The following is a 13,783-nucleotide window of genomic DNA, read 5'->3' on the forward strand; positions in this document are numbered from 1 at the left end:
ATCTGCATTTGAGCCAGATGCTATCACGTTAGCTCCGTAGCTAAAGAGCTTCGCCGATGTATTGTCGTGGAGATAAAAGTCACTGTGAATGTCCATTTCGCGTTCTCGACTCTCATTTTCAAGAGGATATAGTATCCGAGGTGGTTTAAAATACAAATCCGTGATCCACAATAGAAAAAGGAGAGTGTGTGGAATCCAATGAGACCTTGTACCTAAGTTACGGTCAGAGCAAAAAAAGATACACCCTGCACTGCCTCTCTAGTCCGTCACTCTAACGTTCCTCATCCACGAATCTTTCATCCTCGCTCAAATTAATGGGGTAATCGTCGCTTTCTCGGTCCGAATCTCTCTCGCTCCATTGTAAACAACGGGAAATTGTGAGGAATCCTTCCTCCTGTGACGTCACGCTACTTCCGGTATAGGCAAGGCTTTTTTTTAATCAGCGACCAAAAGTTGCGAACTTTATCGTCGTTGTTCTATACTAAATCCTTTCAGCAAAAATATGGCAATATCGCGAAATAATCAAGTATGACACATAGAATGGATCTGCTATCCCCGTTTAAATAAAAAAAAATCACTTCAGTAGGCTTTTAAAATCAATGGTGTCCTGCATTATTGATATTTTTAAGGCTCTAAATACTTCACATCAAACATTGCTTTCTGAATGTTTTGAGCAGTGGGGGAAATACTGCATATTTCAGTTTTATTATAAAAAACTAAGTTGTCTTTGACAGAAAAGGCATAAAACCATTTTGGTTTTTTTAAACTTTGTATCAACCTGAAGTTGATATACTGTACAGATTTACTGTAAGCTTTATAGGAAAAAAATAATAATAATTTGACTTGTTTTTAACATTTTAATGACTTAGACCTTTTATGGTCCCCGGGAGCCCTAAAGGTAAAAAACAAACAAAATCCATATATTTTGTTATGGTTTGAAAATGAAAAATATCAAAATGGCCCCCGCATGCTTTAATTTTTCCGTGTGCGGCCCTCAGTGGAAAAAGTTTGGACACCCCTGGTTTACACAGTCACCTTAAGGCAGGGGTCACCAACCTTTTTGAAACCAAGAGCTACTTCTTGGGTACTGATTAATGCGAAGGGCTACCAGTTTGATACGCACTTAAATAAATTGCCAGACATAGCCAATTTGCTCAATTTACCTTTAACTCTATGTTATTATTAATAATTAATGATATTTACACTTAATTGAATGGTTTAAAAGAGGAGAAAACTCGAAAAAAAATGACAATTAAATTTTGAAACATAGTTTATCTTCAATTTCGACTCTTTAAAATTCAAAATTCAACGAAAAAAAGAAGAGAAAAACTAGCTAATTTGAATCTTTTTGAAAAAATTTAAAAAATAATTTATGGAACATTATTAGTAATTTTTCCTGATTAAGATTAATTTTAGAATTTTGATGACATGTTTTAAATAGGTTCAAATCCAATCTGCACTTTGTTAGAATATATAACAAATTGGACCAAACTATATTTCTAACAAAGACAAATCATTATTTCTTCTAGATTTTCCAGAACGAAAATTTTAACAGAAATTCAAAAGACTTTGAAATAAGATTTAAATTTGATTCTACAGATTTTCTACATTTGCCAGAATAATTTTTTTGAATTTTAATCATAATAAGTTTGAAGAAATATTTCACAAATATTCTTCGTCGAAAAAACAGAAGCTAAAATGAAGAATTAACTTAAAATGTATTTATTATTCTTTACAATAAAAAAATTTTTTTTACTTGAACATTGATTTAAATTGTCAGGAAATAAGAGGAAGGAATTTAAAATGTAAAAAGGTATATGTGTTTAAAAATCCTAAAATCATTTTTAAGGTTGTATTTTTTCTCTAAAATTGTCTTTCTGAAAGTTATAAGAAGCAAAGTAAAAAAAATTATGAATTTATTTAAACAAGTGAAGACCAAGTCTTTAAAATATTTTCTTGGATTTTCAAATTCTATTTGAGTTTTGTCTCTCTTAGAATTAAAAATGTCGGGCAAAGCGAGACCAGCTTGCTAGTAAATAAATAACATTTAAAAAATAGAGGCAGCTCACTGGTAAGTGCTGCTATTTGAGCTATTTTTTAGAACAGGCCAGCGGGCTACTCATCTGGTCCTTACGGGCTACCTGGTGCCCGCGGGCACCGCGTTGGTGACCCCTGCCTTAAGGGGACCGCTGACGGTATGGGGACAAAAAAACCGGTCCCCTCAAGGGAAACCTTTTTAAATGATAGTCAGATCCATTCTGAAGATGCCTAAGTGAAAAGTGAAACATTTGTTATCCTGGCATTAATAATACTGTAATTCTGTATGGCAGTGGGGGTGTATTTTTAAAAAAAAAAAAAAATTTTTTTTTTTTTTTTTTTACACAAATAAATACAATCATGTGTGCTTACGGACTGTATCCCTGCAGACTGTATTGATCTATATTGATATATAATGTATATAGAGTGTCCGCCCTGAGATCGGTAGGTTGGAGTTCAAATCCCAGCCGAGTCATACCAAAGACTATAAAAATGGGACCCGTTTCCTCCCTGCTTGGCACTCAGCATCAAGGGTTGGAGTTGGGGGTTAAATCACCAAAATGATTCCCGGGCGCGGCCACCGCTGCTGCCCACTGCTCCCCAAGGGGATGGGTCAAATGCAGAGGACAAATTTCACCACATCTAGTGTGTGTGTGACAATCATTGGTACTTTAATCTTTAATCTTATTGTGTTTTTTATGTTGATTTCATTTAAAAAAAAAAAAAAAAAAAACCTTTTTTTTTTTTTTTTTTTTTTTTTTAAATTTCTTGTGCGGCCCGGTACCGGTCCGCAGACCGATTGGTGCCGGGCCGCACAAGAAATTAAAAACAAAAAAAACTTTTTTTTTTTTTTTTTTTTTTTTAATGAAATCAACATAAGTGGTTGGGGACCACTGCTGTATGGTATCCATCCTTAGTTAAAACTAATATATTTTTCCAAAAACAAAATCTGGTTTAGTGTTCCTTAGGATGACATTTTCATACATTCCAAATTATAACCAGTATGTGTGTGTGTGTGTGTGTCTGGAAATGTCATAAAGTCTACACACACACACTTTCTGCAAGAGTTTTCCAGAAGTTGTCATTGTTTTCCTTAGGCTCATGTTTTCACCAAAGAACCATGTGTCACTGAGGGGGCGGAGCCTGACCAGACTGGTCATTATTGGCGTCTTGTTGTGTTCACGTCAAGTTATGTCAACGTCTTCTCATTTCCTGTCCCCGCCTATGACTCCAGGGACCGCCCCGCGGAGCCAAACATCCGTTGCCGTCTCTCGGGACCCTCATCGCCACGCTCAACCACAGGAGGGACGCGACGGGGCGAGCGGCGCCCGGCGGTGTCGGCGGCGGCGGCGGCGGCGGCGCAGCGGGCTTCAGGCACGGTCAGTTGTCCTCCCTCTTGGCTCGAGTCACTGGGAACACGTCACTTCCTGTTTGTTCTGGCTGCTGGCGAAGGGGAAAGTGTGCGTGTTGCTGAGTCAGCACCGCCAGATGCTAATTAGAGGGTGGGGGGGAGGGGGTGCTGTCGCCATGGCGACGGGCCTTGTCGCCGTCAGCTGACGCTCGTCCTGGAGAGGAGGTGAAGACTCCAGAAGGTTCTGATGTTTGTCCTTTATCTTTCTCCCCGGCACCCACAATGCACTTGCGCCGTTACCGCGGCAACACACACAACAGCAGGCTAATAATACGCAAGTGTGACTGGGATCAAACGCTTCTTTGACAGGTGTGTGTGTGTGTGTGTCACAGTGCGTGATCTCCCGCCAATATGCGGCAACGTGCGCCACAAGCAGCGAGCGTCCATCGACACGCTGCCCCCGGAGGCCAAGGCTCCCTTCCCCGCCGACCCCGTCATCCCGCTCCGCACCAAGACCGCCAAGGACTTCCTGTGAGGGACGCACCTTGGCAGGTGAGCGAGGCCCCGCGTCAGAGCGTGCTGACACGGCGTGTGTGTGTGTGTGTGTGTTGTCAGGGAGGACACGGAGCGCGCCGTGCTGTCAGGTGACTGGCGGGAGGTCCGGGAGTTTTACCTGACCACCTTCGACTCCTTCATCGAGCTCAACGCCGCCTTCAAGGTAACACACCCCCGACCTCCATTGACCTCTATTGGTTCTTGAACGTGGGTCGTAAACGGAAAAGTTAAGAAACAATGTAAACGTGAATAATTGGTTCCGGCCTCCACAAACAAATGCCCACTTGAAAGACTCTAAACTGGTTTAAATTCCTTCCTCTTCTTTCCTGACAATTTAAATCAATGTTCAAGTAAATTTTTTTTTTTTTATTGTAAAGAATAATAAATACATTTTAAGTTAATTCTTCATTTTAGCTTCTGTTTTTTCGACGAAGAATATTTGTGAAATATTTCTTCAAACTTATTATGATTAAAATTCAAAAAAATTATTCTGGCAAATGTAGAAAATCTGTAGAATCAAATTTAAATCTTATTTCAAAGTCTTTTGAATTTCTGTTAAAATTTTTGTTCTGGAAAATCTAGAAGAAATAATGATTTGTCTTTGTTAGAAATATAGTTTGGTCCAATTTGTTATATATTCTAACAAAGTGCAGATTGGATTTGAACCTATTTAAAACATGTCATCAAAATTCTAAAATTAATCTTAATCAGGAAAAATTACTAATAATGTTCCATAAATTCTTTTTTTAATTTTTTCAAAAAGATTCAAATTAGCTAGTTTTTCCCTTCTTTTTTTCGTTGAATTTTGAATTTTAAAGAGTCGAAATTGAAGATAAACTATGTTTCAAAATTTAATTGTCATTTTTTTTCGAGTTTTCTCCTCTTTTAAACCGTTCAATTAAGTGTAAATATCATTAATTATTAATAATAACATAGAGTTAAAGGTAAATTGAGCAAATTGGCTATTTCTGGCAATTTATTTAAGTGCGTATCAAACTGGTAGCCCTTCGCATTATTCAGTACCCAAGAAGTAGCTCTTGGTTTCAGAAAGGTTGGTGACCCCTGCCTTAAGGTGACTGTGTAAACCAGGGGTGTCCAAACTTTTTCCACTGAGGGCCGCACACGGAAAAATTAAAGCATGCGGGGGCCATTTTGATATTTTTCATTTTCAAACCATAACAAAATATATGGATTTTGTTTGTTTTTTACCTTTAGGGCTCCCGGGGACCATAAAAGGTCTAAGTCATTAAAATGTTAAAAACAAGTCAAATTATTATTATTTTTTCTTCTATAAAGCTTACAGTAAATCTGTACAGTATATCAACTTCACAAAAAATGACATATGTGTCACTCAATCAGGTTAGGAAGCTCCAACTGTGCGAAAACACTCAGATGGGACTTGAAATACAAGTTTTGAGCAAATAATTGACATTATACAAGCCTGTGATTAATCGTGATGAATCCAAATTCAAAAGTGTGATTAACTGTGATTAATCCAAATTCAATGTTATTAACCAAGATTAATCCAAATTCAAAATTGTGACTAACAATGATTAATCCAAATTTAAAATTGTGATGAACCAAAATTAATCAAATTTCAAAATTTTGATCAACCGCGATTAATCCAAATTCAAAATTGTGATGAACTATAATTTATCCAAATTCTAAATTGCGGTTAATCTCAATTAATCCAAATTCAAAATTATGAATAACCATGATTGATCCAATTTCAAAATTGTGATTAATCTTGATTAATCCAAATTCAAGGTTGTTATTAACCAAGACTAATCCAAATTTAAAATAGTGATTAACCATGATTAATCCAAATTTAAAATTGTGATCAACTAAGATTAATCAAAATCTAAAATTGTGATTAACCATGATTGATCCAAATTTAAGATTGTGATTAACCAAGATTAATCAAAACCTAAACTTGTGATTAACCATGATTAATCCAAATTCAAAATTGGGATTAACTATGATAAATCCAAATTCAAAGTTATTAACCGAGATGAGTCCAACTCTAAAATTGTGATTAACCAAGATGAATCTAAATTCAAAATAGTGATTAATAATGATTAATCCCAATCTAAAATTGTGATTAACCGAGATTAATCCAAATTCAAAATTGTGATTAACAATGATTGATCCAAATTCAAAATTGTGATTAGCAATGATTAATCCAAATTCAAAATTGTGATTAACAATGATTAATCCAAATTCAAAATTGTGATTAACTATGATAAATCCAAATTCAAAGTTATTAACCAAGATTAATCTAACTCTAAAATTGTGATTAACCAAAATGAATCTGTGATTAATAATGATTAATCCAAATCTAAAATTGTGATTAACCGAGATTAATCCAAATTTAAAATTTTGATTAACCAAGATTAATCAAAATATAAAATTTTGATTAACCATGATTGATCGAAATTCTAAATTGTGATTAATAATGATTAATCCAAATCTAAAATTGGGATTAACCGATATTAATCCAAATTCAAAATTGTGATTAACGATGATCAATCCAAATTCAAAATTATGAATAACCATGATTGATCCAATTTCAAAATTGTGATTAATCTTGATTAATCCAAATTCAAAGTTGTTATTAACCAAGACTAATCCAAATTTAAAATAGTGATTAACTAAGATTAATCAAAATTTAAAATAGTGATTAACTAAGATTAATCAAAATTTAAAATTGTGATTAACCAAGATTAATCAAAATCTAAATTTGTGATTAACCATGATTAATCCAAATTCAAAATTGTGATTAACTATGATAAATCCAAATTCAAAGTTATTAACCAAGATGAGTCCAACTCTAAAATTGTGATTAATCAAGATTAATCTAAATTCAAAATTGTGATTAATAATGATTAATCCCAATCTAAAATTGTGATTAACCGAGATTAATCCAAATTCAAAATTGTGATTAACAATGATTAATCAAAATTCAAAATTGTGATTAACAATGATTGATCCAATTCAAAATTGTGATTAACTATGATAAATCCAAATTCAAAGTTATTAACCAAGATTCATCCACCTCTAAAATTGTGATTAACCAAAATGAATCTGTGATTAATAATGATGAATCCAAATCTAAAATTGTGATTAACCGAGATTAATCCAAATTTAAAATTTTGATTAACCAAGATTAATCAAAATATAAAATTGTGATTAACCATGATTGATCGAAATTCTAAATTGTGATTAATAATGATTAATCCAAATCTAAAATTGGGATTAACCGATATTAATCCAAATTCAAAATTGTGATTAACGATGATCAATCCAAATTCAAAATTATGAATAACCATGATTGATCCAATTTCAAAATTGTGATTAATCTTGATTAATCCAAATTCAAAGTTGTTATTAACCAAGACTAATCCAAATTTAAAATAGTGATTAACTAAGATTAATCAAAATTTAAAATTGTGATTAACCAAGATTAATCAAAATCTAAACTTGTGATTAACCATGATTAATCCAAATTCAAAATTGTGATTAACTATGATAAATCCAAATTCAAAGTTATTAACCAAGATGAGTCCAACTCTAAAATTGTGATTAACCAAGATGAATCTAAATTCAAAATTGTGATTAATAATGATTAATCCCAATCTAAAATTGTGATTAACCGAGATTAATCCAAATTCAAAATTGTGATTAACAATGATTGATCCAATTCAAAATTGTGATTAACTATGATAAATCCAAATTCAAAGTTATTAACCAAGATTCATCCAACTCTAAAATTGTGATTAACCAAAGTGAATCTGTGATTAATAATGATTAATCCAAATCTAAAATTGTGATTAACCGAGATTAATCCAAATTTAAAATTGTAATTAACCAAGATTAATCAAAATATAAAATTGTGATTAACCATGATTGATCCAAATTCTAAATTGTGATTAATAATGATTAATCCAAATCTAAAATTGTGATTAACCGAGATTAATCCAAATTCAAAATTGTGATTAACGATGATCAATCCAAATTCAAAATTATGAATAACCATGATTGATCCAATTTCAAAATTGTGATTAATCTTGATTAATCCAAATTCAAAGTTGTTATTAACCAAGACTAATCCAAATTTAAAATAGTGATTAACCATGATTAATCCAAATTTAAAATTGTGATTAACTAAGATTAATCAAAATCTAAAATTGTGATTAACCATGATTGATCCAAATTTAAGATTGTGATTAACCAAGATTAATCAAAATCTAAATTTGTGATTAACCATGATTAATCCAAATTCAAAATTGTGATTAACTATGATAAATCCAAATTCAAAGTTATTAACCGAGATGAGTCCAACTCTAAAATTGTGATTAACCAAGATGAATCTAAATTCAAAATTGTGATTAATAATGATTAATCCCAATCTAAAATAGTGATTAACCATGATTAATCCAAATTTAAAATTGTGATCAACTAAGATTAATCAAAATCTAAAATTGTGATTAACCATGATTGATCCAAATTCAAAATTGTGATTAACCAAGATTAATCAAAATCTAAACTTGTGATTAACCACGATTAATTCAAAATTGTGATTAACTATGATAAATCCAAATTCAAAGTTATTAACCAAGATGAGTCCAACTCTAAAATTGTGATTAACCAAGATGAATCTAAATTCAAAATTGTGATTAATAATGATTAATCCCAATCTAAAATTGTGATTAACCGAGATTAATCCAAATTCAAAATTGTGATTAACAATGATTGATCCAATTCAAAATTGTGATTAACTATGATGAATCCAAATTCAAAGTTATTAACCAAGATTCATCCAACTCTAAAATTGTGATTAACCAAAATGAATCTGTGATTAATAATGATTAATCCAAATCTAAAATTGTGATTAACCGAGATTAATCCAAATTTAAAATTGTGATTAACCAAGATTAATCAAAATAAAAAATTGTGATTAACCATGATTGATCCAAATTCTAAATTGTGATTAATAATGATTAATCCAAATCTAAAATTGTGATTAACCGAGATTAATCCAAATTCAAAATTGTGATTAACGATGATCAATCCAAATTCAAAATTGTGATTAACTATGATAAATCCAAATTCAAAGTTATTAACCAAGACTAATCCAAATTTAAAATAGTGATTAACCATGATTAATCCAAATTTAAAATTGTGATTAACTAAGATTAATCAAAATCTAAAATTGTGATTAACCATGATTGATCCAAATTTAAAATTATTAACCAAGATTATTTAAAATCTAAATTTGTGATTAACCATGATTAATCCAAATTCAAAATTGTGATTAACTATGATAAATCCAAATTCAAAGTTATTAACCGAGATGAGTCCAACTCTAAAATTGTGATTAACCAAGATTAATCTAAATTCAAAATTGTGATTAATAATGATTAATCCCAATCTACAATTGTGATTAACCGAGAATAATCCAAATTCAAAATTGTGATTAACAATGATTGATCCAAATTCAAAATTGTGATTAACAATGATTAATCCAAATTCAAAATTGTGATTAACTATGATAAATCCAAATTCAAAGTTATTAACCAAGATTAATACAACTCTAAAATTGTGTTTAACCAAAATGAATCCGTGATTAATAATGATTAATCCAAATCTAAAATTGTGATTAACCGAGATTAATCCAAATTTAAAATTGTGATTAACCAAGATTAATCAAAATATAAAATTGTGATTAACCATGATTGATCCAAATTCTAAATTGTTATTAACGATGATCAATCCAAATTCAAAATTATGAATAACCATGATTGATCCAATTTCAAAATTGTGATTAATCTTGATTAATCCAAATTCAAAGTTGTTATTAACCAAGACTAATCCAAATTTAAAATAGTGATTAACTAAGATTAATCAAAATCTAAAATTGTGATTAACCAAGATTAATCAAAATCAAAATTTGTGATTAACCATGATTAATTCAAATTCAAAATTGTGATTAACTATGATAAATCCAAATTCAAAGTTATTAACCAAGATGAGTCCAACTCTAAAATTGTGATTAACCAAGATGAATCTAAATTCAAAATTGTGATTAATAATGATTAATCCCAATCTAAAATTGTGATTAACCGAGATTAATCCAAATTCAAAATTGTGATTAACAATGATTGATCCAATTCAAAATTGTGATTAACTATGATAAATCCAAATTCAAAGTTATTAACCAAGATTAATCCAACTCTTAAATTGTGATTAACCAAAATGAATCCGTGATTAATAATGATTAATCCAAATCTAAAATTGTGATTAACCGAGATTAATCAAAATTTAAAATTGTGATTAACCAAGATTAATCAACATAAAAAATTGTGATTAACCATGATTGATCCAAATTCTAAATTGTGATTAATAATGATTAATCCAAATCTAAAATTGTGATTAACCAAGATTAATCCAAATTCAAAATTGTGATGAACGATGATCAATCCAAATTCAAAATTGTGATTAACTATGATACATCCAAATTCAAAGTTATTAACCAAGATTCATCCAACTCTAAAATTGTGATTAACCAAGATGAATCCAAATTCAAAATTGTGATTACAATGAATAATCAAAATTCAAAATTGTGATTAATTATGATTAATCCAAATTCAAAGTTACTAACCAGGATTAATCCAAATGTAAAATTGTGATTAACAAAGATTTATCCAAATTCAGAATTGTTATTATCCATGATTAATCCAAATTCAAAATTGTGATTAACCAAGATTAATCTAAATTCTAATTGGTGATTAACGATGATTAATCTAAATTCAAAATTGTGATTAACGATGATTAATCCAAATTCAAAATTGTGATTAACAATGATTAATCTAAATTCAAAATTGTGATTAACTATGATTAATCCAAATTCAAAGTTATTAACCAATGCATCTACGGCAACGCCCCCTCCTACCTCAAGGACCTAGTTTCCCCTCAACCCCCTACCCGCAAGCTCCGCTCCTCAAACACTAACCTCCTCAAACCCATCAGGACAAAGCTACAATCAATGGGCCGCCGGGCTTTCTGCTCGACCGCTCCCGAACTTTGGAACGCTCTCCCCGACCATCTTAGAGCACCACAGTCGGTCGACCATTTTAAGAAAGGACTAAAAACCCACCTTTTTAGCACAGCTTTTATCAAAATTCTCTGCCTTCTTGTTTTTAAATGCACTGCTTGGTTATCTGTTTTTTTATCCAGTGCTTTCAGGCTCTTATTTCTACTTTATCTATGTTTCTCTTTTATCTAGTGTGTGTCATGATTCATTTCTATTTTAATTTTTTTATTATATATTCTTACTTTCTATTTTTATTTTTAATACTTTGTAGCACTTTGAGATATTAACAAATGTAAAGTGCGTTTACAAATGCAATTCATTATTATTATTATTATTATTATTAACCAGGATTAATCCAAATTTAAAATTGTGATTAACCAAGATTTATACAAACTCAGAATTGTTATTATCCATGATTAATCCAAATTTAAAATTGTGATTAACCAAGAATAATCTAAAATACAATTGGTGATTAACGATGATTACTTCAAATTCAAAATTGTGATTAACTAGGATTGATTCAAATTCAAAGTTGTTATTAACCAGGATTAATCCAAATTTTAAATTGTGATTAACCAAAATTAATCCAAATTCAGAATTGTGATTAATAATGAATAATCCAAATCTAAATTTTGATTAACTGAGATGAATCCAAATGTTTAAATTGTGATTAACGATGACTAATCCAAATTCAAAATTGTGATGAACTATGATTAATCCAAATTCAAAATTATTAACCAGGGTTAATCCAAATTCAAAAATTGTGATTAACCAAGATTAATCTAAAATACAATTGGTGATTAACGATGATTACTTCAAATTCAAAATTGTGATTAACTAGGATTGATTCAAATTCAAAGTTGTTATTAACCAGGATTAATCCAAATTTTAAATTGTGATTAACCAAAATTAATCCAAATTCAGAATTGTGATTAATAATGAATAATCCAAATCTAAAATTTTGATTAACTGAGATGAATCCAAATTTTTAAATTGTGATTAACGATGACTAATCCAAATTCAAAATTGTGATGAACTATGATTAATCCAAATTCAAAATTATTAACCAGGGTTAATCCAAATTCAAAAATTGTGATTAACCAAGATTAATCTAAAATACAATTGGTGATTAACGATGATTACTTCAAATTCAAAATTGTGATTAACTAGGATTGATTCAAATTCAAAGTTGTTATTAACCAGGATTAATCCAAATTTTAAATTGTGATTAACCAAAATTAATCCAAATTCAGAATTGTGATTAATAATGAATAATCCAAATCTAAAATTTTGATTAACTGAGATGAATCCAAATTTTTAAATTGTGATTAACGATGACTAATCCAAATTCAAAATTGTGATGAACTATGATTAATCCAAATTCAAAATTATTAACCAGGATTAATCCAAATTCAAAAATTGTGATTAACCAAGATTAATCTAAATTCCAATTGGTAATTCACGATGATTACTCCAAATTCAAAATTGTGATTAATTGGGATTTATTCAAATTCAAAGTTGTTATTAACCAGGATTAATCAAAATTCCAAATGGTGATTAACCATGATTAATCTAAATACAAAATTGTGATTAACCAAAATTACGATGCTGGAATGCCAACGTTGATAGTCTAACAATTAGCATTTGTCAAGTAGAAGGTTAAGAGTTTGAGGTGTTCGGCTGCAAAATTGGCTAAAAAATTTACCATGCTAACAGTTAGCATGTGTCAAGTATGTGGCTCGCACACAAAGGCGTATTTGACCCCATGTAAAAGTTGTAAATCGAACAGTTGGCAAATAGATGTGTTTGTAAACCGAGGTTGCATTCTACTTCCTGTTCCCCCCCCCCCTGCTTCCCCCCAGCGAGAACCCAACGGGTGCTTCAACACCATCGACGACTCCGGGGTCAACGCCAAGTTTGTCAACGTGGTCTTTGACTCTCTGCTTAGCGCCGTAAGTGAGGCGCCGTCCACCTCGCGCTTCCTGTGGCAGGTCACGTGATCACGGCGATGTCATGTGTGTGTGTGTGTGTGCGTGTGTGTGTGTGTGTGTGTGTGTGTACAGCCGCAGGACATCCAGAAGTCGGTGCTGAAGGGCATCATCAACAGTCTGCTGCGGGAGTGGAAAGGGTGATCTTCTTTCATTCGATTAGTCTTGCCTGATTGGCCTAAAACAAGCTGTTTCCATGACAACACGATTATTTACTACGCGGTGTACTACACGCTGACCACGCGCATGTGTGTTTTTTTAGGCCTCGCACCAAAGATGACCTGCGTGCTTACTTCATCCTGGTTCAGGTGAGACTTTGTGACCTCACGGCGATGCCACAAGCCATTGGCTGCACGCATCCTTGGGGGAGGGGCTTGTGTCTGTCATGTGACCTGCCGATCTGTCCAATGACGACGTGCCCTGCGTGTGTCTAGAACCCTCAGTACTCCAGCACCAGCACCTACGTGATCTACGCCCACCTGTTGAGGCAGATGGCAGCGCTGTCCGAGGCCGACCATCACTTCCTGGTCCACTGGCTGAAAAAGTACGATCGTTAGCATGCTAACGGTTAGCATGTGTCACATACAAAGTTATACGACTCTAAGGTGTATGGCTGCGGAATTAGAGCAACAACTGTAAAATTAGCTGAGAAAGTTAGCATGCTAACAGATAGCATGTGTCAAATACAAAGTTATATGACTAAAGTGTATGGCTGCGGAATTAGAGCAAGAAGTGTAAAATTAGCTGAAAAAAATAGCA

At 32.0% G+C, this 13,783-nt stretch overlaps 1 protein-coding gene across 1 annotated transcript in view; it reads left to right on the top strand.

Moving 5' to 3' along the window:
- Positions 1-13,783, top strand: part of hectd2 (HECT domain containing 2) — a 59,641-nt gene that overhangs the window by 2,243 nt on the left and 43,615 nt on the right. Inside the window, exons 2-8 of the mRNA XM_062059412.1 lie at positions 3,272-3,416; positions 3,781-3,919; positions 4,004-4,106; positions 12,899-12,988; positions 13,100-13,164; positions 13,287-13,332; positions 13,459-13,568. Coding sequence (XP_061915396.1) covers positions 3,272-3,416; positions 3,781-3,919; positions 4,004-4,106; positions 12,899-12,988; positions 13,100-13,164; positions 13,287-13,332; positions 13,459-13,568 — 698 coding nt within the window. The remainder of the gene's footprint in view (positions 1-3,271; positions 3,417-3,780; positions 3,920-4,003; positions 4,107-12,898; positions 12,989-13,099; positions 13,165-13,286; positions 13,333-13,458; positions 13,569-13,783) is intronic.

This window comes from Entelurus aequoreus, linkage group LG09 (assembly GCF_033978785.1).
Source record: "Entelurus aequoreus isolate RoL-2023_Sb linkage group LG09, RoL_Eaeq_v1.1, whole genome shotgun sequence".
Lineage (NCBI taxonomy): Eukaryota > Metazoa > Chordata > Actinopteri > Syngnathiformes > Syngnathidae > Entelurus > Entelurus aequoreus.